The sequence below is a fragment of the Otolemur garnettii genome, unplaced genomic scaffold (assembly GCF_000181295.1).
Source record: "Otolemur garnettii isolate 467f Iridium unplaced genomic scaffold, OtoGar3 scaffold00014, whole genome shotgun sequence".
NCBI lineage: Eukaryota > Metazoa > Chordata > Mammalia > Primates > Galagidae > Otolemur > Otolemur garnettii.
Window position 1 is genome coordinate 8,899,481 of NW_003852409.1, and position 26,735 is coordinate 8,926,215.

General features: G+C 43.9%; 1 protein-coding gene across 3 annotated transcripts in view; it reads right to left on the reverse strand.

Moving 5' to 3' along the window:
* Positions 1-26,735, reverse strand: part of ABCA1 (ATP binding cassette subfamily A member 1) — a 136,239-nt gene that overhangs the window by 18,160 nt on the left and 91,344 nt on the right. For 2 of the 3 annotated variants that reach the window (XM_023510515.1, XM_023510516.1), the window contains exons 16-36: positions 25,611-25,832; positions 24,080-24,284; positions 22,933-23,046; positions 20,957-21,128; positions 19,893-20,024; positions 18,988-19,130; positions 18,653-18,790; positions 17,571-17,791; positions 16,037-16,115; positions 15,004-15,206; positions 13,852-13,900; positions 13,564-13,677; positions 12,329-12,477; positions 10,517-10,641; positions 8,909-9,007; positions 6,187-6,376; positions 5,188-5,282; positions 4,031-4,063; positions 2,882-2,987; positions 2,026-2,100; positions 1,334-1,503 (exon numbers count right to left, since the gene is read on the reverse strand). In XM_023510515.1, the coding sequence (XP_023366283.1) occupies positions 1,334-1,503; positions 2,026-2,100; positions 2,882-2,987; positions 4,031-4,063; positions 5,188-5,282; positions 6,187-6,376; positions 8,909-9,007; positions 10,517-10,641; positions 12,329-12,477; positions 13,564-13,677; positions 13,852-13,900; positions 15,004-15,206; positions 16,037-16,115; positions 17,571-17,791; positions 18,653-18,790; positions 18,988-19,130; positions 19,893-20,024; positions 20,957-21,128; positions 22,933-23,046; positions 24,080-24,284; positions 25,611-25,832 (2,834 nt within the window). Of the gene's footprint in view, positions 1-1,333; positions 1,504-2,025; positions 2,101-2,881; positions 2,988-4,030; positions 4,064-5,187; positions 5,283-6,186; positions 6,377-8,908; positions 9,008-10,516; positions 10,642-12,328; positions 12,478-13,563; positions 13,678-13,851; positions 13,901-15,003; positions 15,207-16,036; positions 16,116-16,142; positions 16,216-17,570; positions 17,792-18,652; positions 18,791-18,987; positions 19,131-19,892; positions 20,025-20,956; positions 21,129-22,932; positions 23,047-24,079; positions 24,285-25,610; positions 25,833-26,735 lie in introns of all 3 variants that reach the window. The other variant, XM_003785197.3, reaches the window with a different exon arrangement.

Consider the following 26,735-nt stretch of genomic DNA (forward strand, 5'->3'; position numbering starts at 1 on the left):
AAAGCTGCTGTTCATCAGGTATGTTTTGTTCAAGGTTAAGATAATTTTAAAAAAGAAAACTCCGATGATTTCAATGCAAAACCAATTTTACTAAGATTGAAGAGAGTCAGGTGGTGGGCACAGTGCTTCACACCTATAATCTGGGAGGCTGGGGTGGATCACTTGAGCTCAGGAGTTATAGACCAATCTAAGCAAGAATGAAACTTGGTCTCTTAAAAAAAATACACACACATACACACATATATATATAGGCATTTGGCTTGTGCCTACAGTCCCAGCTACTTGGGAGACTGAGGAAGGAGGTTTGCTCCAACCCAGGAGTTTGAACGTTTGAGGTTTCTCTGCACTAAACTGATGCCCTGGCATTCTAGCCTAGGCAACAGAGTGAGACTCTGTCTAAAAAAAATAAAAAGAGTCTGCTGTCATAGTAAAGCTAAAGAAGGAAATCTGTCTTCACTTTGGTCCATTGTTCTTGACCTTATAAGAGCAGTAAGTTGTAAATTTCCTACAGAAAGGACTAGTGTGGCTAAAAAACTATATAAGACCAGAAACACTAGTATACAACTTACTTTAATAAGTTAATTTTTTCTGGGTATTTATCTTGCAAATACCACCATATAGCATATCAATTTAACACATATAAAAATTCCATCAGATCCTTATAAGAAGAGTCTTACAAGCCCACTGCACATGGTCTTGATACAGAGATCCTAGTGTCCTGTGTACATATTCTGAAGGAGTTAAGCAGAAAGATAACTGCCATGCTCCACATACAGGAAAGGGATCTAAGGTGTGTTGACTACCAATTCCTCTAGGTGCTGACAGAGACCAGATTCAAATCCAGATCTCAATGATTCCAAAAGCTGCACACTTTAACCTAGCTTATGATTAGCCTTAAAATTCTCTCTCACATGCACACAGAGCTTAATTCAGGAATTAAAGACACAAGCTAATAGAAGCATATTACACCGAGTTTAAAACAGTAGTTTTAAAACAAATTAAGCTTTTTTATTAAACATTTATATTAATAGTGAGATAAAGTATTTTAGGATTTTATTAATAATTTTTAACTCGCTTTATATGAATTCACATGTAATGATTTTTACGTATCAGTGCCATTTCTCTTTGGTGGTTCAAGAAGGCCTGCAGCCAATTAATTGGTAAACTCATCATTTCTGCCCAGAGCTTGCATCGACCCAGAGATACCATTATATAACTCTCTCTGCAGCTGTTAACCCTACAACAGCTCCCTGTTCCCTTCCCCTGCTCCATGTCCCTCCTGACACCCTCTTCTTTCCCACCCCAACCATGAAGACACAGTGGCTACACTTACAGAGCCACCTCTGAGAGCTGCTGCTTGGTGAGATTCAGGGGGTGATTGAAAGCAGTAATCCCATATTGGCTCGGATTCTTTCCCTTCTGCAGGTTAGCCCGCAGAATAGCATTGTTGATGACATTCAGGAAAGAGCTGATGGCATGCCAGCCCTTGTTATTAAACCACACCTGAAATAAAACATATCAGATACAAGGTAATACATCCAAACCCTGCTTGGGAAGGTAGGTGCACAAGTACAAAATATGCACATAAACTTAAGAAATCCAAGCCACATACCAAGACAAAGCACTATAATCAGAGAACATGGCAAAGTAACAACAGTACACGAGATACACTGACCACTGACCGTGTGCCCAGGCACGGTGATAGGGACCTTATATATCTTTAACTCGCTTAGTTCTCACAACAGTTTGGAGAGAACCATGATTATTGTCTCCATTTTGTACATGAGGGAACTGAGGCTCAGATAGGTTAAATATCTTAGCCAAGGTCACAATAGTTCACCTGTCATGTCTGGTGACAAAGCAAATTCTCTCAATGACTATACTGGACGGCCTCGCTGGTAGTTACTAGTTTGCTCTTCTCTGTTATAAATGTCCCTCTCAACTTTACCATGAGCTGAAAGTACTTCAGGGAATATAAGAATTAATGTTCACCCAAAAGCTACTAGAACTCAGACAGTGGTTTACCTTAACATTATTTTTGGTGTCCAGTCCTGTCATAAACCTTCCCAAGTTGCTGAGAAATCGATCTGCAGAACTGTCCTGGAAACAACAAAAAGAAACCCGCCTCAGTTGTGATTGTTCACACAGGCAAGGGGGGTCTGGAATCTGTGGATGACAGGACAACCCTGAGAAGAACAATACCACAACAACCTTATTCACTGAAATTAAATTTAAACCCTTAAATAAATGGCTCCTTAAAGCATCAGAAAGCTATAGCACTGATGCTGCTATGATCCCACAAGTCTGGAGAGAAGCACGGAGAAAAATTCAAAATCCAAGAATGTAATGTCTGGCTATTACCATGAGGTGGGACTTTGAAGTATTCCCCTGATGTCACCCTAAGAGCCACGACCCACACTCTAGGTACAGATGAGTTAGACACATGGGCCTGTACCTCAAAAGGAGAGCTACAGTCTCTCAGACTATTACTGAGAAAATCTCTTAAAAATGGAAAACTTCAGAAATGGAGATTTGAAGGGAGTACTCATCAGCTCCCAAGGACCAGCCTGCCAGCTTAAAAGGGAAAATGATTCATTTCCTGCTTAGCCAGTGATTGTTTCACAAAAATATGTTTGAAACCCAGTTTATTTACCCACTGGCTATATTTGTAAACTCAGTTGTTCCAAGAGGTTTTGAATCTCTGAATTTGTTTTTGATCTATTCTTTCAAATATACACAGAGTGGTTCAGTCTCCTCTGGCTCAAATCACTAACGGCAGAAAAACAAGCTGCTAGGTGATCAGATTTACCTGCAAAATAGCCCACTGTCCCAGCAGCTCTAAGCCCATTTTTTCTGGCATGTCTTACAATGAATACTGTACCTTGGCCAGTTTCAAGTGTTTCTTCACTTGTTTGATGGCATCATTAACTTCTTGGCTCGGTGGAAGTGCTTGAGGATTACTGACACCCAGGGAAAACCCGCCATACCTAAAAGAACAGCCTGATGTCAAAACCCAGACAGTGTGGTACACAGTATCCCTCAGCAGCAGACACAGAGCAAGTGTATATATTCTTGTGGTTCCTGATCAGGGAGAGGACTTGGCCTGACGACATACACACAGTTAGACATCTGAGACACAGAGGAAGGAACAGTCATTCATCTCAGAGATGCTCTTCCTACCCGGTGGCTCAGCTCTGAACTTGGGTCTGGAGACAAGCAGATGGGGGCAGGGAGTTCAGGGCAGGTGTGAGGGTCCCAGCCCACAGTAGGCTAGGTAGGACTTATAGAGAGACCTTGGCTCTTTGACAGCATGAGGATCACTATAGGGACCTGTATCTGGTCTGCCCAGAGTCCCAGGAGTCCCGGCTCTTGGTGCAAAGGCAGAGAGGAAAAATGGGAGTTAGTAACAGAGAGCCTTTGGGGTCACCTGAGGCAGCCATATCAGCTATCTCATTTTCCATGATGTAAAAACTGGCTTCAAGGATTCTTCTCCAGTCTCACCTATTCCTTCAAAACCCAGAGGAAAAATGGGTTGAAATGCAATAAAAATAGATGATGTCAAGGCTTCTTTCCTTCTTCCAAGACCTTTCCTCCCATGAAAAATGCCGAAAAAGTTCTCTCTGAGTTCCTAGGAACTCTTGGGAATCTGATTTAGGGGGGAGGTATAACTAAGATCAGTATTCCCCTCAGGACATCTCTGGAGACTCACACGAGATTGATTTCTCAGTCTCCTCATGGAAGCAGCATGCCAAATATTTAAAAGGCCTCTGATGTGGCCACTGGGCACTGAGCAGAGATGCTTTAGGCAAAAACTACAAAGCAAGTCGAACCTTAATCTCTCTATGCCCCTGTGTGCTCCACACGTTCTGCAGGGCCTCTGCTCTCCCCACAGTGAGGCAGCACCCAGGAGTGTGTGAGTGCCAAACAATCCCCAAACCAACAACTTTCTTCAATCCAGGACACCGACATCAAAATCACCCTCCTGACCCAAAGGTGCCAAGGAAAACTAAAAGCCAGGAGATCAACTTACCGAAACTCATTCACCCAGGCCTTGTTCTTTAAGCTGCATAAAGTAAAAACAAAGAAACCAAAATTCAGTTCAAAGAAGGCATTGATCCTCCTCTTGATGATACAGAATGGGTAAATATGCAGCTGAGGTTAAAAGAAAGGGACAGAAATAACCCCATGACTAGGCTGGCGTTACAGGTGTGTACGGATGGAAAAGGGCCCATTCTTAGCTTATCTTTTCTTCTCTCCATTTTAAAAACCTAATTTATATAAGAATCATATCCAAGATTTTAAAACCACCTTCTAGACCAAGATGTGACTGAACTAGAAGCGTTTTCAACCCAAAGTTATACTTCAATTGTAGATGACATGTGGAGAGGCCATGTGTCTTTTTTCATGGTCATTATCATTCCAGTATATCCATGTCTTTTTCCTAACCCAGAGATGCAACTGACCAAATGATGGGAAGGAAACCAGAAGAAACATTTCCAGAGTATCATTAAGCATTCAACACCATGCTTCCATGCCCAGGAAGCTACAAGGCTGCCCCAAGGTCATAGTCAAGGCTGGCTCCTTAGTCTTCCCAGTACTCTCTTCCTGATACTACGTAGTGTCATGGAGTCCATCCAAGGGACAGTAATCAAGACAGTTTACATACATGATTTCATTTAATTGTAACAAACTATATGAGCAACATTAATATCACATCTTATTTTATTTATGTATGCATGTCTATATGTATATATTTATTTCTTAGAGAAGGCCCAAGCTATCTTCAGCCATCCTCCCACCTCAGCCTTCCAAATGCTGAGATTACAGCAGCCTGAACCATTGTGCTCAGCCTAACATCACATTGTATACAAACTAAGGCTTTAGAAGGATAACTGGCTTCCCCTGGTGAAGCATCTGGTAAGTGTCAGAATTTGAAATTGAATCTAGATGTATTTTTATTCATGTAGATGAATGAAGGCTAGGCTGCCTCAAGCTTTAAGATAACAACTGAATATTCATAATCCCTCTCATCATCTTTTCTACTTTGGTATAATATCCTAATATTTCCATTAGACACCATCAGGCCATAATCTGCATTTTCCCCACTGCTCCCATCTATTTGTTATAGGCCTTTAATTCTTCCAATCAGTAATGATAAAGCAAGGGCCAACTTTAGTCAACAGTCACCTTTTTGCTATGATCTGCACATAAGTCTTCACCAGATAATCCGAAATGTTCCTTCCCGTCAGGTTCTGAAGGATGTCTGCAGTGTTCTGTTTTCTCTGTCACCACACAAAAACCAAGCATATGGGTATTTATACACAAGATTTGGAGTCAGAAAACACAGCAAGGCTGATAGTGACTATGCCCCTCCAATGTGTACCATCGTGAGACCACAACACTGACCACAGGGCCTGGGCATTGCCCTCAGCCACCTGGCACCAAGATTGGACTCATCCTGCTCTTGACACTGGTGATTCACTTTTGCCAGGCTAAGGTCTTCTCTGGGAATTTACTCTAAACATCTAAACAATGAACACTAAAATGTGATTCTTCATAGTCTCCAGAGATTTTTAGGAAGCAACATCATTAACTATTCCTAGTGAATTTTTCGCTCATTAGGGTTATACTGTTGACTAGATTAGCTGTTATTTTAAAGAGTGGTAACCAGGAATTTTTGGGGTTTCACCCATTTAAAATTGCTTGTGCTCACCCTGTGACCTGATGAGGCAGCAGAGAGCCATCATACACAGGCCTATTCTTGGACTTGTTCTCAGAAAAAAACAGCCCAGGACTCCTTCTCAAACTCAGAGTCTCAGAGAATGTCATAATTAACAAGACTCACATGAATTTTCTTGACCAGCCTCCCTAATTCAGTGGGGAGACAAGCCCAGGGAATTACAGTGGCCTGGAAAAGGCCACAGGCTAATTTGTGGCAGAACCAGGAGTAAAAGCAAGGCCTGTCTGTCTTGTGACATCAACACTATGTCAGGGAGAAGCATAGGCACAATATGGTCCAGCCTCTCTCCTCTCAAATCTCATATGTTTTTCCCTAAGATGAGAAGTAAGGCCTAGACTGAAATAGACCCTTCTCACATGATATCTCATTCATTCCTGCTCCCAAGCAATAGCTCCCAGCCCACCCCACATGCCTACCTACTCAGTTATACCCTGAGAGTGACTCACTTGAGGAGGAGGCAGCCCCCCTGCCCCTGGGGGACACACGGGCAGCATCTTCTTGATCTTGTCACTGCTACACTGGCAGGCAGGCGAGGGGTTCTCCATCGTCCAGTTCCCATTCTGGAAGAGGTCCATGATGGTCTGGGGAATGGGGGCAGTGGTCCACTCCTCCTCCCCTGACAGACAGGGCATGTCTCTGCAGAGGGAAGGCAGTAAAGGTAGGATCACCACAGAGGGCTTGGCCCCTCTCATTGCCTCAAGAACACAGGATTATTCTCTAACAGCTGCAAACACGCACCCATACCAGGAAGGATGAGCATGGCCTCATTTTACTGTTCAATTCCACAACAACCTTGTATTAATAATTCTACATATTATTTTATAGATAAGAAACATGGGATTCAAAGAGGCCCTAACTGCTCATATACCGAGCTCCATTCAATCCAATCAACAAGCACTTGTTCACACAACAAATATTCACTGAGCATCTCCCATGTGCCAGACACTGTTCTGCAGATTTGAGGGTCTAGTGTGAATAAGACAGAGTAGCTGCCTTCATGGAGGGGTTAAAGAAGTAAACAGTGGAATCATGTAATCTGAGACGGCCAAAAATAAAGCAAAATACATGGAGAATAACTGGGAGAATGGACCTCCAGAAAAGATAATTGTTCAGTCAAAACATAAACAATGACAGAGAATGAGCTAGGCAAAGAAGAATGTTTAAAGCAGAAGCAATGGAAAATTGGAGGAACAAGAAGAAGGCAGCAGGGCTGAGTATGATGAGCTAAGAAAAAGAGGGATGATACATGACAGGTCAGGGAGGGAAAGGCCGGATGACACGGCCTGGAAAGGAGCACGGAACTTATGCTCATTGTGCTGAAAATTTAAGTGCAAAGTGATGAGATCCAATTTATGCCCTAAAATGAATAGAGAATTGGGAGGGTGAACGGGCTGTAAGTGCTTGCTACATGAAGAACCAAGTTGTCTGCAAGTGTCCCAGGAGACAAAACACTAGGCCTTTATCCCCAACTTGAGCTCTGAATAACTGTGAGAACATCAGCAAGCCCTTTGCCCTCTCAGCGCTTATTTTTTCCCACTGGTAAAACAAAAGCATAAATTCTAGTAACCTAGTTTCAAAATTCTACAGTGTAAAGTAGAGCCACAGTCTTTATGTAATTTCCTATGTATTAAAAACACAAATAGACAGTTTTCCAGACTGATCTCTAGTTCTCTCTTTAGAGCACCTTAACCAAATGGAAAAGTCAAACTTTTAAGACAGGGTGCTCTCCTGAAGCTCACACTCTAAAACCTTCAAAAGAGGATTGGCTGAGAAAAACTTAACTGCTGCCAAAATGGTCCCCATCAAATTTCCTTGAGTTCTACCACCTTTTGCAAAACCTGAACTTTAAATTTCAGTAAGAGTGTCCAGGATGGAGCCCCTTCCTTCAGACCGCCTCCAATAGGTGCTTAATGGTGCTCAGACTCAAAGTTGTGAATCCCCTGATGTGAGAGGCCATGAATGCCTCTTCAGCCTCTTTCGTCTGTGCAGGCTAGCTCTCAGACCAGTTCTGGCTCCTACTGATCCTCCCTGGGGTGGTGTCCATACAGTTCAGCTGACCTGCAATGAATCTAGATAACTGTGGTATGTAGTACCATCCCATCTCATTCTTCTATCCTCCCTGTACAACCTTCCCATGGAAAATCAATGCAGACAGGCTGTATCTGGATCCTTCTCTACCCTCAGCATCTGGTTATTTGGGAACCAATATTGGCTGCTAGGTTTTATCAGCAATTAAGTACTAAGCACTAACAAAGATTTAGTAGCTGCCCAATACTAATTAAGAACTAGCAAGTCCATAGTAGCTATTCATTTGGAAATGTGCTCTGTATAAACAGGTACCTTGCTCACCATTGTCATTTGCAGAATGAGCTGTCTTCCCATTAAAACTGGGAATTTAAGTTTGTGCTTCTCCAATTCTCCAGCATCTTCCCAACTCCCCATAATTGCTCAGCAATCACTATTTGTGGTTTAACAACCTCTGCAGCAAATTCTGCCTGAGCCTAGAAACATGAACCTGCCTCTACCAGCCTCCAGCTCCCCCATGAACTCTCCACCCCTCCACCGCCTTTTCTCACAATGATCTGTCTGGTGACTTACCTACCCGAACACACATGTAAGTCATAAGCCTATTTTTGCTAAATGTATTTATACATGGCCTACTTCTTTAAAAAAGGATTTGGAGGAAAGTATGATAAAAATCTGAAACTCAAAAAGAACAAAATGTCCATTTTTATAAAAATATAAAATCTAAAAATATAAAATATATAAAACTATAATGATCTTTTCAGGTTGTTAAAGTGAAGAAGCTGATAAACAAACCTGCCAATTCGAAGCACTTAAGCACAGGAGTTGCGGGGAAGGAGAGATGGGAAAAGCATTTGATCGGTGAGTATAAAGTGCTATTTAAATTAAATATTAATGTTTTAAAGCAGTAAACAAACATCTGTAATGATTTGCTTTGCAGGATGTTAGAAGACTCTCCAAATGTTTCTTCTTAGATGGTTTTATTAGGTTACTATGCTGGCATTTTATAATAAAAAAAAATAATGATTCAAAGGGCAAATGATGATAGTCATGGGGCAGCACATGGCTGATAAAATGTAGTATATCAGAAATCGAACCAGGCAATAAACACAAGAAGCCAGCTATGGCTAAAGTAGCACTCACGGGATTGGATTTCCTTCCATACACCGGGTCCCGAAGCCAGGGTCTTTGGTGAGGGCATTCAAGAGCTCCTGGGTTCCCCTGTCCTCAGGAGCATCATTGCTATGGGCAGATGAGAGGCAGTCATTAAAACCAGGAGGGGGAGATACAAAAGTTTTCTAAATTAAACATTTTATAAAGCACTTCCTATATAACAGGCTCCTAGAAAAGAATAAAAACATAACAAAAATCTTCCACAGAAACCACAAGGAGCTCAGACTCAGGCCACATATTTGGCATCAGGGTAGTATATAGCATTCCAAAGTGGAGCTTGTGTAAGTGGTTATACGTGTGTAGGTGTGTGTAGATGTGTATGCAATGTATACATGCTTGCACACACATTTACTTATGCATTTTAATTTAACATAAAGAAACTTATTAAGGATAAGTATTTCAAAAGTACTTTCACAATTATCCATTTGGCATAGACAAGCAGGATTTTCCATGAAAGGGTAGGCAGAACTTGGCGCCCGTAGCACAGTGGTTACAATGCCAGCTACATACACCAAAGTTGGAGGGCTCAACCCAGCCTGGGCCAGCTAAACAACAATGACAACTGCAACAAAAAATAGCCGGGCATTGTGGTGGATGCCTATAGTCCCAGCTACTCGAGAGGCTGAGGCAAGAGAATCGCTTGAGCCCGAGAGTTTGAAGTTGCTATGAGCTGTGATGCTACGGCACTCTACTGAGGGGCAACATAGTGAGACTCTTGTCTCCAAAAAAAAAGAAAGGGTAGGCAGGTTTTATTGACTGAGTGTTTGCATGGACAACCAGAAAACACGAAAATACTGAGTACAAGTCACAAACACATGCTATATTCCACACCTACAGGTTATATAGGGCCAGCAGCTGGGAATGGAAGGAATAAAGTAAACCTGAACTACGTGAGAAGAAAATACGAAGTTGGGGGAAAAGAGGCCAATTCACATTTATATTGTTCCTTTTTTAAAAAATGCTTCCCTTTTATATCACTGATATACCTTCCCCATCAACAAATCTGCAAATTTCCACAAATGAAGAAAACTCCTACCAAACAAGATCTAGAAATCCTTCTATCCTTATGTTTAAAGCTTTAATTATTATGGAATAGGGTATACCTACTTCTAAAGAGCAAATGCTTATTAACATCCCAAATTTAAAGGAATGGAAAATAATTACAGGAATTGTCCTTTCCAGATAACAAGGACCTAGAAGTTCTATGCTTTGACAATGTATAGATGCCCTGTGACTCAATTACAAAATTAAAGCACAACTGTGAAAATCCAAATATTTAACGCAAAATTCATGTTAGCAAGATGAAGATTATATTACCTAAAACGCATGCCTGTTCCAGACCACATAAAGAGGAGAGATGTTAAAATGTGCAAGAGAAGACTAGCCTACTATGTCAGGGTTAGTTCGCTGCCATTCTTTGCATGCAGTATTAGTTTGGATATGGGCCTTAGCCACAGCTGATAAAATCTATTCCATTGTGTTAACTCTAGAGTCCATTCCCTTGGCCCTCAGCACAATAAACATCCTGGGTCTGCTTGAACCTTCCTCTCTCCTGGGGCACAGACAACAAACACATACCTGACAAACGTGTACTGTTCGTTGTACATCCAGGGCTGAAGTTCCAGGCTGGGGTATTTGCCAAATGGTGGGACAATCAGGCTGAACACCAGGGCAATGCAGACAAACACAGCTGGCAGGACAATCTATAACCAGGCAGTGGCAGGAAAATGGTGAGTGTTAGAGAGAAGGCTAAGAGGCTAGTCACTAAGGGTCCAGCCAGCCTTCCAGAACAACAAGCACGGGAATGAGGGGTATAGGGCCCACAGCTGGGCTGCTCCAAGGCATTCTTGGCAGCTGGGAAACAACAGAGCCTGAAAACTAAACAACTTCCCTGGCATCATGAGGCCAGACGCTATGGCCACCTGGCAGAGGCCCTGAGCTGGAATCTTGACAGAGTAAACAGGGATAGCACGTCAGGGTAACACAGAACATTGGTTCCTGCCTCCTCTTTCTCCTAAAGACTGGCAAAGACCACACTGCACGTGGACTGCACAGAAATCCTGAATCCTAGTTCCGTCTCTACTGTAAATGCACCCGTGTGAAGACACTTTCCCCTCTGGCCTCAGTTTTCTCATTTTAATCTGGAGCCAAGGACAGATGACCCATTCAAATCCCACACTCTGATAGAACTAACTCTCTAGCACTGGCTCTAGTCAGAGATAATCACAACCACTGTTTTCCGTGATTTCCTCAGAGAGCAGAATTATCCAAATCCTTCTTGAACCTCCTCGAACTTTCTACCATATAGTCTCTGAAAACAATGACTTACACTTTATAAGTAAACCCAAAACTTCATCCATTATTGCTGACAAATTTATCAATTTATCCTTAATAAACTTATGGATTCAAATGATGCCACCGGGTCTAATGTTCTGGGGTTCAATGCAGAAAATTATCACTGAATGAATAATTCTATGGGAGAGTACTATCATAAGCATTATCTCTATTTTGTCATTATTTATGGTGGCATTATCATTATCACCATCAACAAACAAGGTAATTGAGGATCAGACACACTAAGCAACCTGCCCAAGGCATACAGCAAGTAAGTAACAGAGTCAGAGTCCAGATCCACGTCTGATCCAAACTCCTGTTTTTAGCATTACCCACACAGTCTGTAGAAGACACTCTGCAGACCCTTTCTCTATATTTCTTGATTTTATAGAGTGAAATAATTTTAACCTTTCTAACCAAGCCACTTAGCGTGCAAAGGCTGACATGCAGGCAACAATGTAACGAGTCTTCTCTGTTGGCCAATTATATTCTGATTTCGCTGGCTGTCTTTTCTACCACTTTGAGTTAAACATGAACTTAGAGAGAAATCTTGTTTCTAATAAGTTCATAGGTCCAGTGCATCTGGGCATAACATTTCTCCTGATAACAGGAGAATATGCTCAATTTTTTGTATTTCTTTTCTGAGACAGGGTCTCACTCTGTCGCTTGGACTAGAGTGCCATGGCATCGGCCTAGCTCACAGCAACCTCAAACTGAGGTTCAAATGATCCAACCAGCTTTTCGAAACTCTGTCCTTTTTATCTCTCCTCTAAAAGAAAAGTAACATACATACACACAAAACTAAGCGCTCATTAAAGTTATGCCCCATTTTATTCTCATAAAAACCTATATAGCAGGTACTATTATTCTCTTCATTTTATAAACGAGGAGAATGAGGCACAGAGGAGTAACTTGCCAGGAGATACACAAGTGGCAGGAAACAGAAATGGGATTCAGATAATCCGGCTCCAGCATCTGTATCGTGACCACAACACTGTCCTGCCTTCACTGGACAGAGAGCCCGCAGGCCACCCATGCCTGGACAGCACATCTCACCTGAGCAAAAAATCCTTTCCGACTCCGTCTGGCAATCAGCAGCCTCTTCCACAAAAGAGCCACAAACTGCTGCTGTGTGAGTTTCCAGCCCTTCACCTGGTAGGAGCCTTTGCCGTCCATCCCACTCAGTAGGTCCGTTTCTCTGGATTCTGCAAGAAGCCAGCACTGAAGGTCACCAGTTATCTTGGGTATTTCTGACACCACCATGGTCCTTCCCCAGTATCTGCAGCAACCATCTTGGAGGCTTGTGTTTTAAGCTCAAATTATCTCAGAAGTATAGGGCTTTCATGACAAATCTATGTCCAAGGAAAAATTATGACTCAAAATGTCCATAAGTAGTTTATGCCTTTTAGTCCTTGTCTCACGAGGACAGAAAAGGTACCTCGATACAACTGACATGATGTTTTTATACATTTATAACTGGGTGTTACAGCAAGCCATTTGGAGGAATCAAGTCATCAATTTCTTAAACTACTATGAAAAAAGCCATGGATGTAAGGCTTACATACTTGAGAACACGCAATGGCAATCAGTTTCCCATTTATTATATGTATTTTGGTAAAAGGTGAACACATTTCAAATGACCTAAGTTCTGACAACACCCAAAGTCAAGAAGAACATAAGAGCTACAAACTCAAGTGACCAAGAGTTGGGAAAAGCAGAAAATTTTCTGTTCCTATAAAGGTTACATAAATCCTTGTCTCAAACTACCAATTCCTCACTGGGGTGCTCTGACAGCTTACTAATGTTTTATATCTGAACTCCTATCTCCATCTCAGTCAAATGCACGAGGATACGCTCATCCAAAATATCTAAGTCTTAGGGGTATAATGAACTCTGAAAGTGAATTTCTCTCTTGGATTCTTTCAAAATCATTCATCCATTCAATGGTTATTTACTCAACAATTAAATACCTGATGTATGCAAGAAACTGGGACCCTACAAAAAAGATTATAAATAAATGGGTTCAGAGGACGGAGGCATCCTCTTTCTACATGTATCTTGAGAGGATCTCAGCTAAATAAGGGAAGTGGTAAGAATGGACTGTTCCAGGTTTGACCATATGCTTTAACACTGGAAATGGAAAAGTGGCTTTTCTCATTTTCTCGCTACCCTTTGGACCCCCTGTAGGAATCTATCATCTTGGCTAAAGGCTATCAAAAGAAAACAGCTGAGAGAACATAAGAGAGCAAATCATTTTCAAACAATGGAACATAGGTCTTATCCAAACAGACCTGGGTCAATGTCAGAATCATTCGGATCAATGGCATCATCTTCAGTGAATGGACGAAGACAGCTCTGCCTGTCTCCGAAGGCCCGTCTGTTCCGTCTTGCTGGCAAAGTACCATCTGAAGGCAAAAGAAAGGAATCCACACAGTTTATTTTATTTATAACAAAACAAACCTTCCCCACCTGAAATAACATCTATTCACAAAAAACTGAGAATGCAGTGAACAACTCAAAGGGAAAGGTACAATACTGGGTAGCTAAGACAGCCTGTAGTGCCTCCTCAAGAGGATTACCTGAGGTCTCAGCATCCACGCCACTCTCTTCAGCCACTTTGAGGAATATCTGAAATATCAGAGCAGGTAAAAACATAAGCACCAACATTATGAGAGCAGCCATCACTGCCATGGTTATTACATTATCGAATGGCCTGAAAGCTATGTAAGGCGGGGAAAATAGGAGTCACGTTATTAATAACTTTGTCAGAGTCATTTGGGAAAGAAGCTGGTTTTGCCAGAGAACATTTCCTCAGTGGCGAGAGCTATCAATCCAGACAATCATTCCCAAATCAAAGCTACAACATTAGGAGACTGCACTGGAAGAAATCTGAACCTACAGGGAATGAGTCAAGTGTCTTCTTTCAGATCTGTGGCCCCAAATCTTTGAATAGGCCACCACTGTGGTAAGTTATTCAGGACAGAATGATCAGGAGGAAACAGATTGCCCATTACTAGAAATACTATGGCAGAAATTCCAATATCAGAGGAGAATCTGAATGAGATCAAGGATTTCCAAACTGTGGTCTATAGACCACTGCATAGGAAGCATACAATAAAAGTACAGACTTCAAGGCTTTACCCCTAGAAATTCTGATTCAAAGGCCCTCAAGTCGAGCTTAGAATTTTTATTGTCAGTAATCTCTCTATGAGCTGCACAGACATGCTTGGAGACCACTGGGCCAGATAACTTTTATATCCCTTCCAGCTCTCAAAGATTATGATGTTGTATCTCTAAAGGGAGGCATTACCCACATACGAAAGTATGGGCTTTGAAGCCTAAAACCCCTAATTCTGAATCCCAGCTCAGAATCCCTGAGAGTCATTTTTTTTATCTTGTTATGAGGATTAAATGAAGTTACAATGACTTTTTTAAAAATACCACGTTTAACACTCAGCACAAGTAGATTATCCATAATGTTGGTCACTTCCTGTGCATGAGAGTCCAGCCAACACAGGAATGACCCAGTCATACTAGCGAACAATCCTAATACTTCTTTCCCACTCTCTCCCACTATGATCTTCCATGGGTAACTAAGGCCAACATTACTCAGATGTCAATGACCTAAAAACTCAGTGATGAGCTCCATGATAATCCTATTCCCAATAAAGCCTGCCTATCTGGATTTAGGACTGCTGGCCTTGCTATATTCTATCAGCCACTTCACTTACTTCTTCCAGGGTAGTCTCTGAAATGCCATAACTAGAGATGCCCAGGTCTGAGAGCCGGTCATCAATCTCATGGAAGAGTTCCACAAAGGCCCCCTCTTTAGCAGCTTCATAGGGCAGCACGTAGGTCAGTTCATGTCCGATGTCTTCCACCAGCCGGGCTTCAGACACATGCTTCCTGATGAGGTTGGAGATAGCGGAGACATCTGCAGGGACCAGAGTGCAAAGATGGCTCAGTCAGCTCAGAGGCTCCACAGTAAAGGCTGGCCATCCCCACCTTCTCCCTCCGCCTACTGCTCAGAAGCCTGCAGCTCACACGCTACACATGCTAAAGCCTATCCCAGGTGCTTCAGTCATTCTACATGTATCTCTGGCCTGCAGTTCCAGGGGGCAAAGCCTATGTCTTCTTCACCTTTGTACCACCAAAGCCAGCACACTCAGTGCAGGATGGATGGATGGATAGACGGATGGATGACTTCCTAAGTTTAAAACCCTGGTGTCTATTGCCTAAACTCTATGATTCTTAGATGAAAAACTTGATTAAAGGAATTTTGAAAGAGTCTTCACTCTTCCCTAAACTTTTAAAGGAGACTTCCTCTATCTACTTCAATAGAAGGTTAATCAAACGGTTCATGGAAACATAAGTCTTCCTGGGAAAAGCCAACTATTAGGACTGGGCAGAGATGTCCAGGGTTAAGACTTCAGTTCCACATATGCTACACTGGCCTCCTATACATACCACCGGAGGAAAACACACAAAGCTTTTTCTGATCTCCTGGGCGTTCACCCTCCTTGTACACTGAGCTCAGATCCCTGTACTCACTGGCTTACCCTTAGCTCCTCATCCCTGGTAGCAAGTGTCCAGCCAGACCCACTCCCCTGAGGGATTTCTCAACCCCCAATCATCTCAGCTCTTTAGTACACTGCCCTACCAGATCCCAGACCAAGCCCCAGGCTCCCAAGCAAGCATTAGGCCAGCCCCACCACCAAGCTGCACCCGCTCCCGCAGCCACCCAGCCCCAGCCCAGCAGCAAACCTTGAGTCAGTGCCACCAGCCTCTGCACCTCTCCTCCTCTGCCTCCACTCTGCCCAGCTGGGGGGAGCTCAGGCACCACCTGAATAAGAAACCCCAGAGTCCTTACCGATGGTCAGCGTGTCACTTTCATGGTCGCTGCCCAGGCCAGCATCAGAACTGCTCTGAGAAACACTGTCCTCCTGATGGCAAAGAAGGAGGTGAGAATGGGTCAGGGACCGAGTGCGGTACAGCTGCCACCACCTTCGCCAGTGAGGCTTCCAGGAAGCTCTATTGTGTGAAAACTGAAGCAAAAAGCTTTTCTTGGGATGCACACAGCTGGAAGCCATGACTTTAGAGGCCAACACAGGACACATTCAAGGTGCAGGCACTGTGGACACCTCGCTTCCTAGGACTAAGAGGGTTGTCACCAGAAATGAGACCTGCCAACAAATGCTGCAGCTAGCCACGTGCTCACCATCTCAGGCACGGGCTTTACCTGGCTACTTGTCTAACTCAATGCTTCTCAAGCTTTAATTTGTGTTCAGTCACTCAGAGACCTTGTTAAAATACAGATTCTGATTCAGCAGGTACGAGTTAGACCCAGGTTGCTGCATTTCTAACAAGTTCCCAAGTGATCCTGATGCAGCTGGAACTCAGCACGCTGCAGGGCGGAGGCTCTAGTTAAAAGGTAAATAAGCAGATAGAAGTTCAAGTTGGGATGTAAATGCATCAGGCGATCTTGGCTTCAATACACAAATAAATCTCAGGCATGGACTGTGGTACAGAAGAAAGTGTACCTGGGTCTGGTCCCACCTCTACTATTACCTGCTGGTGACCTTGAGTAAGCTACCAAATCCCTGTGGCTCTCACTCCCCTCACATGGGACAATAATTATAATACCTCCACTCCAGGGTTTCTCTGCACTTTAATAGAGATGACAGACATAAAAAAGAAAAAGTTTGTGAGTGGTAACAATGCTATTAAAAAATTAACTATTATCATTCTTTTCTTTTCTTTTTTTTTTTTTTTTGGTTGCAGTTTGGCCGGGGCCGTGTTTGAACCTACCACCCTTGGTATATGGGGCCAGCACCCTACCCACTGAGCCACAGGCACTGCCCTCTCATTATTTTCTTTTATGCCTAGAGTCTGTCTGGCATGGAATCGGACCTTCATAAATATTCGCTGTTTTGTAGTTTAAAAGTTAAAAATCAATGAAATTTAAAGGTAATGGGCAGGAACACCAGGTCATTTTATAGCCAAGGCTCTTACCACTTGACAAGTCTCTTTTCTTTGACATAATAAAGTCCTATCGCTCATTGTACTCCATATGAAAAAGGAAATGGGATTCAACTGAATTAGCACAATGGGAACAGAAGTCTCCTGAACTGAGCGTGTATGAGGTATGATGTGATTCCAAAGGGATCACAGAGCAGGGAGATGGTGGACTCGGTGTGGCAGAATGAGGAGGGGGTAGACAAGCCATTCACAGCCAGCCAAGAAGCCCCACCCGCCCCGACCCAGCACCAACCAGACCAGCACCAAGGCTGCAGCTCACCTTTTTCAGGTATGACACTGTACTGCTGCTATTTCTGCAGGAACTGAGGGAGGATTCCACATCTTTCTTAACCAGGGTTAGGTAGTAGCCTGTTCCCAGCTGGTTCTTCAGAAATAGGGAGGAGCCCACACAGCACAGCTTCCCATGGGAGATGATGGCAATCCTGTCCCCTAAGATGTCCGCTTCATCCATGTGGTGTGTGGAAAGGATAATGGTGCGGCCTGCCAGACACAAACACAGGATGGGGGACAGGTTAGGCCTATCAGTTCTCATTGATGACAGTGGCAGGGACTACAGACATACTAGCAGGGGTCTACATGGGAGAGAAACCTGGAAGGCACCTTCGATAATGACTAGTGGCTGTGACCCCTAGAATGGCAAAGCTTTGCAGATAGCTACTGTGTCCCCAGAGAAATAAGTACAGCAGTGGGTTTGGGGGGAACTTGCTATATGCCAGGCATTATGCTAGGTAGTTTATGTGCATTCTCACTTAACTTAATCCTCTATCAGTTAAGCACCACCAATATTATAGGAAAGGAAACTGAGGAAAGCTAACTGGCTTTCCCATAGTCCCTGGGCCAGCAAGACCTGGCCTCAAAGCCTGTGCTCCTTATACTGTACCATGACGTATCTCTAAGCAGACAGCCAATCATGTCCCTGCCCCTCTCCCATTCCATTCATTGATTCATCTACTCTTTCAACAAACACAAATTTAATGCACCATACAAAAAGAGGGAGAAAGACACAGCCTGTGCTCTCAGGACTCTCAGTGTGTGAGTTCTTTGCCAGAGGTGGTGGTGGGGGCAGTGGGGCACAGAGGAGGTGCCCTTTACCACACATCTCTTCTTTTGCAGGCCTGTAGGTAAAGAAGCACAGCCTCGAGTGTCTTGTGAGCCAGGTCTCCCACCCCTATACCATGGCTGTGTCAAAGCACTGAACTTTGACAAAAGAAGTCCCTCGTTTTCCCTGAGAAGTAAATTCTACTGCCTTCCCTGACCAGAACAGCCGTAAGAGCCAGTCATACTTCTCAAGAGCCCCTCCCTCTCCTAGTCCACGACTCAAAACAAATGCATATCAGTTACCTTGTCGGTATTTTAGCAGCAGCTCCCAGATTCCCCTGCGGGAGTAAGGGTCCACACCAGCTGTGGGCTCATCCAGAATGACAACCTTGGATCCCCCCACAAAGGCCAAAGCCACAGACAGCTTTCTCTGCATTCCACCTATAAGAAAGAGAAAGAGAAAAGGATGAACTCCAGGACTAGTACCAGGTAGTGAGTGAAGGCAGAGGACCTAGGGACATAGCCATGGACCAGCTTCTATCCACCCGCCCACCCAGCCTGGGCCCCAGGGCAGCTGTTGTTTTTCCTCTGTGTAGGACCAGGCGAGGGGAGATGGGCAAGGTAGCTCCAGGCCACACCTGACAGCTGGCTTGTTTTGCTTTTCAGCTTGCTGGGCGGTAAACCAACATCCAGAGCCATCTGCTCCATTTCTGCCTTCACATACTTCTCTGAGAGTCCCTTTAAACGGGCATAGAACCAGATATGTTCTTCAACAGTCAGCCTGGGGACAGAAGGGCAGGTCAGCTCTGGGCCCTGCAGGATACACCAGAATACAGTGTCTCCTGACCCAGAACAAAAGGAATAGACACATTTTTCTTTGCCCCATTTTGTTTTGTTTTTTTACTTTATCAATTTCTGAAAAATAATTTTCAGTATTCATGGTAGAGCAACAGTAAGCAACCACGTGAGCTTAGGAAATCAAAGCTTAAATGTGACAGATCACTTCCATCCTACTCCCACCAGGCCTGGCCACCAGGCATCGGGCAGGGGCATTAAATTTCAGGTCCCCAAGATGTGGTCCTCAAAGGGCTCTCCTGATAGCCAGCCCCATCAACTAAGAATTTAGCTCAGTATTAGACTGAAGTAGCCCTCCTGAACCTTAAGGGACCTCCAACTCTGAGAGCAGGAAGGACTTTGGGGAGCACAAGAGCCCAAACTGTTCATTTTAGATAAGACTTTGGGTCAATAGAGGGAAGGGCCTTTTCCAAGGTCACAGAGCTCAGGTCCCACCACAAGGGCTCCTTGGGGCTCTTTTGATGGTGGGACAATCTGAGTGGCAGCAAATGTCTGGAGCAGGAAATACAGGGCCATTATGCCAGGGCCCTGAGACACCAAGTGATGGACAACTAGGTCTCACTGTGTCCAGGAAGGCAAGCCTGACACCCAGAAAGGAAGTAAAATGCTTAAGTCCCACTCTGCCCCCATGACTGCGTGACACACACACCCAGGAAGGGCCTGTTCTCCATGTCCTGCTGGTACTCACATGTCAAACAGGACATTGTGCTGGGGACAGACCCCCAGGTTCTGCCGGATGGTACTCATCTCAGAGCGAATGTCTTTTCCCAAGATGTAGGCAGTGCCTGAGGTGGGAGGGAATAACCCAGTCAGGATTGACCTGAGGACAAAAATTAAAAAGCACAGGTGTCAGGGATGACCCATCCTTAACTCTAGACACTCCATTCCAGGCTGCAGAGAGAGCAGAGAGCACTAACCCACCCACCTCCTGCTCTTTTCTAATGGACTCTAATGGAGTCTCACAAAGCAAAGAAGTCTTTGCTTCAGTAAATAAGTAGGATTGGAGCTATGTGTCGGAAATGACAATTTTAGCATAGCGTTTTTAAAGTGAAGTTTCTAATTTTCAATGGAAAGTGTACTTTAAAATATATATCTTGTATGCCTAACATCACATTAATGAAAAATGGACAAACCAGAACTTATAATTCAAGGATAAAAATAATCTTTGTGTTAGGTGGTAGCATTTCTGAGTGCCTTTTAAAAGTTTTCTGCAATGTTCATCATACATTCATTTTACATTAAAGAAGAAAAAGAAAAACAAGAAAAGATAGACCCTTTGAAATGGTTGAGGACCTACACTAAATGGTTGCTCCCTTCGGACACTGACCCTTTTAAGGTCCTTGAGGTCCTGGAGAAAGCAATCAAGCCAGTTGCCCAGCTGCTTCTCACATATGCATGGAGAGGTATCTGAAAACCACCATCTCGCCCCAACCTATCTAATCTTTCTTTCCAGATTCTCACTTTATAGTACTGACCAAATCAGCTCAGCTCCCAAGGAGACCCTTTCTCAGAGCTGTCATGGCCTCAGTTTCTAAGATCACTGCAGAATTCTGAGAACTACATGGGAAAGGTCCTCAGCCTGTCTCAAGAGCTAGTGCATGGAAAGTATTCTCATGATTCAATGATGTTTTTACCCTCATCAGCTCCCACCCTAGCTCCAAATCCCCTCACAGCTTCCTTAAGTGTGAATTTCTGAATACACTGCAGAACCTCCCCGTGGATGACTCTGTGAGAGCCACGCCCTATTCTTACATGGTGGTTGTCTTCCCAGCTCCGTTGTGCCCCAGGAAGGAGGTGATCTGTCCCTCATAAAAATTCAGTGCCAGGCCATCGACAGCCACTTTCATACCATCCTGGTAAACTTTTACCAGGTTCTGAATGGACACGCCCAGCTTCAGGTGGGTGGGTTCCTCCTCCATACAGACTGTGAGAAGAGAGAAGACAGGCGTGAACACCCAGAAAGGACTGACAGGTGGAGTACGAAGATGCAGGGGTCTGTGCTTGCACTTTCAGAACTGTCTTTTCTCCAGGGCCATCCTGGTTTCACACACAAGCATGGCATGAGGCTATAAATATTTAGGTAGGGCTTATTTAGGCTCTGGCATTGGTGGTGGGACTACAATGTTAAAGGAGAATTCACAGTCCATTAGGGGAAAAAGACTTGACAAGCAATTATAATGTAGGATGCTAAAACTTGTTTAAAGAACACATCTAAAAGCTCCATGGAAAGGTGGTACACCCATACCATACAACACAACTCAGCAATGTAGAGGCATGAACTGGTGATACACACCACAACTTAGATACATTCCAAGGGAATTATGCTGAGTGGGAAAAAGTTACCTACAGTAGGTAAATGTGCACCTGGTTCCATGTACATAACATTCCAGAAATAATAAAACTGTAGAAATGGGAACAGATCAGTGGTTGACAGGTGTCAGGAACTGAGAAAGAAGGGAAGTAGGTGTGGCTATTAAGGGGCAGCATGAGGAAGCTTTGTGGTGCTGGGACAGCTCTGCAGCTTAACTGAGCTGGTGACCATATGAGTCTACACGTGCAATAAACAGCACAGAGCTAAATGCAGACCCCCTCATGAATAAGTGCATGTGAAACTGGTAAAATCTGAATGTCTGAATGGTACTAATGTCAATTTCACGGTTTTGCTATAGCGGGATGTTACCATTAGGGGAAACTTGATGAAAGGTATAAGGGCACCCCTGTTACAATGTTTTCGAGATTTATAACTATTGAGTATAAACTGTGAGTTTATAACTATTTTAAAATAAAGAAACAAAATTTACATCCCATGGAAGTCCAGGAGAGGCAGTGACTGTCTACCCGAGCATTTGGGAGGGCAGCTCAGGGGAGGGGATACTAAATTAGATCTTGAGGAGTGAAGAAGAGTTCAGAAGACAAGCAAGTTTATCAGAAGATTTTCTTATAGGAGATAATGACATACACAAAGGCATGGAGGTATAGAAGAAAATGACATGTTCTAGCAATTGAGAAAAGTTCTGGGTTATTGAAAAGGAGCCAGGTGTAGAGACGGGGTAGGGAAGAGGAACAGGAACAGCAGGAGAAGCAGCTGGAACAGTGGGCGAGTGTGCCATGCTAAGGAGCACTGTACTCTTACCACTAACAACCAGGGAAGGGCACAGAAGAGACTGGAGGCAGAGGAACCTATGACCTCCTTAGGCAGGAAGCTAGACTGAGCGCAAAGAACCCAACAAAAATCCCAGAGGAAGAGCCTTTGCTAAACTGTGGGCATCTCCCAGCAGTCAGGAGACAAAAGAGGATTAGGGCTCTGGATAATGAAGGTGATAACATTAAGAGGGACAGATTAAGCTCCATGGTGGCCACGTGGTGATAGCCTACATGGGCTTGTATGTGTAGAGGCAGTGAGACGTCTTTACCTCTTTCTTCTAGCTTGTTAGGATAGCATGAAAAGTGTGTATGAGAGAGAGGAGGTAAAGGTATAGAGAGCAAAACTCCTCTAGAAGCCAAGAAAACAAAGGAAATGACCCTCAGGGGTCCAGACAATGACTCCCAATAAGTCAACAGCACTGGACACAAATGGCATAAGAGAATCTGAAACGGGGCAACGCACGTGATCTCTTGGCCCATGGAGTGGTTCTAGAGTCTTACTAAGGGCAGGAGCCATGACTTGCCCCCAACAGTCAGCACAGGCAGCAGCACTAGGGTAAGGGAAGGTGGTCAACAGCACTTACTTTCTGATACTCCCTTGTGGCTGGAGCCAGGGTGGCTCTTGTCCTCACTTTCCTCACCAAACCAGTAAGACTTGGTGCAAGGAAAATACCAGGGCCTGGGAATGCCATACTGGCCTGAAAGCAGAGCACAAGTGTGAGCCAAACTTTGCACCACCCCAGTATTCCCAAGACTTCCCAGCCAGATGCATTCCCTCCTTGATACACACTTTGGAGAAGGAACAGATTGAAATGGAGATAAAGAAAGGGAGGCCAACATTGGCTGAAACCTACTATGTAGAACGTACAATCTGCACTTCCCTAAGTCCTCCCAACAACCACATAAGGCAGGTGCCATCTCCATTTTAGAGACAAGGAAACTGAGGGTTAAGTAGTCTACCCAAGCTCATATAGCCAATAAATTATGGACTCAAAATTTGAATCCAGACTCTGTATGATACAAAATTGCATATTCAAGTAGAGATAATAAATATTTCATGTGTATCTCCTTAGAGGAGAATTGGAAGGTGAACCAGATAAACCTGGGACTGTCATAATTCTATCTTACATGAAAGTCTATGTCAAGGCAGGTTCATCATGGACTTGGTCAAGAAGATTTATTAAGTATCAGTGTGAATTTGTATTAAATGCTAATCTGATTAAATAACAGGCAGGCCTTAGAGCTAATATATTTTGTCATTAATAATCTGTATGCAGGAAACAGAAGCTCTCCCGGTGGCACCCCTCCCCACAGGGGAGAACTGTGGCAGCACTGGGAGGATGCTTCTGGGCTCACACCCATTGTGACCTAATTGGATTCACCTCCAAGCACCAACACTCACCAGCTGTGTGACCACAGGCACATAATCTAACTTCTTTGAGTCACACTTCTCTCATTTGAAAAATCCTGGTTATTATGGTAACTACCTTAGAGTAGCCCTATGAGGACTAAATGAACCGAAGTAAATAAAACACTTGGCATGATGCATGGCATGCAGTTTTCAAGAAATGAGTGCTGTACAAATACTGACAACTGTTCTTTCAGCAACAGTTACCTCACCTGGGACTACTTGTGTGCCACAGATCTCAAGTCCACACTGCTTTCTGGGTAGCCCCACACCCTGCAGACATCCCTAGAAGGTGGCCAAAGTAGTGTGGAAGCTCAGCGTACCTGGGAAGACGGCCTCGATGTACCACGTCATCACGCCATAGAGGAAGCTATCAAACAGCATCATGGAGACCGACGTGGTGAGACTGAAGCCATCTTCCTCCACGGGGCTCTTGAACAGGTTATCCCACTGCACCCCAATGCCCTGCTCCTCAAAAAGGGCGAAGTATTCACAGCCAAACCCGAAAGCCACAGGAGAAAGCAGGCTCTGCAAGAAAGAGGCAGTCATTACTTATCCACTTCCTTGTCTCTCTCATTTCTCATTAGTCACTGCTAATGTAAATTACACCCGGAGAAACCTGAATTTGCAAAATGGATCAATCATAGGATACAGAAGTTCACCTACAGACTCCCTTTAGGGGAGTGGGCTCCCTTGTAGCACATAAAATGATTCCATTTATAAGCGCCCATTATGAACCCACATTTTAGAAATGTATGTATGACAGGGTATAAAACTTTAAGAATGTTATGTTTCCCAAGATGCTCAGAGTCTCAGCAATCCTGCCCTCTACACCCCCCACAATACACACATGCTCACCAAGGTTCTCTCAGGCTGACTCAGAAGAGGGGAAGGGGCTGCCTGGCCCTGCTGGAACCTGTGGGGCCCAGAATGAGCCTCCTGAAGCATCCTAGGAAGACTTTTAGCTTTCCCAGGGGACAGCTGGCAACTTGCTCTTATAGAGAGTCATACCCTTCTCAAGGCTTCTCCTACTCTGTACAAGGGAGAGATGTGTCCAAGTCAGAGATTTACGGGAAGATGGGACATCTGCTCCTTAGTCTTGTGCAGTACAGAAACTACTTCTCAAGCAAAATACTGTACTAGACATGAAGGAAGACAGGGTCAAGGAGGAGTCATATCTGACCCTCCAGAGTTTTCGGCTCTATCTGTGACTTGACTTTGTGGCAAGTTTAACATGGCCAACAGAGCCACCGGAGGTAAACGGTGGAGATGGCACCTACTGCTTAAAGCCATTCATCCCCAGTCAGGTTCCAGATTCAGTCCAGCTCTCTGAAAAAATTCCCTTCAACTCAATTCAAGATGGAGAGGACTAAAAGTAAACAATCTAATAAACCATAATCCCCACAGAGCTTAGCATGTAGAACTGAGACTCTTTTCTTTTCCTTTTTTTTTTTTTTTTTTTTGAGATAGAATCTCACCCTGTTGTCCCAGACTAGAGTACTGTGGCATCATAGCTCATAGCAACTTCAAACTCCTGGGCTCACGTGATCCTCTTGCTTTAGCCTCCAAGTAGCTATGTCGACAGGTGCCTCCCACATCGCCTGGCTAATTTTTCTATTTTTAATAGAAAAATTGCTCTTACTCAGGCTGGTCTCAAACTTCTAAGCTCAAAGGATCCACCCTCCTCAGCTTCCCAGAGTGCTAGGCTTACAGGTGTGAGCCACGGCATCCGGCCAGAACTAAGACTCTCAACTACTGCTCCCTGATTGCTACTTCTCTTCTGCAACCCCAGGGCAAAGCCAAATGCCCTGGGTGGCCATGATGGTAGCCACTGCGGAAGCCCAGGGTACTTACAGCGAAGATCTTGAGTGTGAAGCCCACGTAGTCCTGCCATGCCACACACAAGACATAGGGCAGGTACAGCATGAAGTAGATGATGCCCCCACAGGCTGCCGCCAGGTTGGCTCTGGAGAAGAGTGTGCTGATGAGGAAGCACTGCAGGATGGTCACCACAGCGAACACAGACAGGAAGACAAACACCACACTGGGCTCGCTGTAGGGCAGCAGGTTCCCTAACTGGGAGGGAAGAGACCCATTATAGAGGCTGCCTTGACAAGCCTAAGCACTCACTTGCGTGATCTCTGGGGGAAAGTCAGGGATTGTTCATACTTATTATCTTAGACACAATGCAGAGGCATAATGTTGTTCACTTTTCTGATGAGGAAATTGAGGTCTAGAGAAGAGAAATGACCTACCCAAGACTATACAGAGAAAAATAACAACTGAATTAGGAAGAGTCCAGGGCTTTCTAGTCCATCTTGAAGGATTAATTTGTTTTTTGTTTCTCTGATAGGTAATATTAACTGGTATCTCCTTTTAGAAAAAGTTATGGGAGATAATGTCACTTACAACTTTGCTCTCCAAAAGCCAAAAAAGAAAAAAAAATGGCCAGGCAACCTTAATTTACCCCTTGATAACTATGGATTCTACATTTCCACAATCATCCAAACTCTTGTGGATATGTGGAGCTTGTCTCTGGTCATTGTATGTATTTCTGCAGGACCTGCCAACATGCAGTTGTCCCAGAGCAGCTCTCATACACCAGCCACAGGACCATCACCCCTGCCACAGAGCTTGGCCCAGCATAGATATTGGTTAGATATCTGAGCATGAGATATCTGAGAAGTTTTTGAGCAAGAACTTCTCTCCAATTCCGGCTCTGCCATCCTGCTGTGTAACCTCAAGGAAGTCCTAGGCCTTCCTTTGCCTCATTTCCTGGTATATGAAATGGGTTTTTTCATAAAGTCATAAAAAGGCAATCCATGTGAGATGCTTAAACAATGCTTGGCGATCAATGAGTGCTCCTTTGCAACAGATCGTAGCTAGTATTAAATGTTACTTCCTATCTCTTCATAATGACATTTATTTTTACATGATGCTTCCTTACATGAAATGCTTGTGGAAAAAGAAAATTGATGA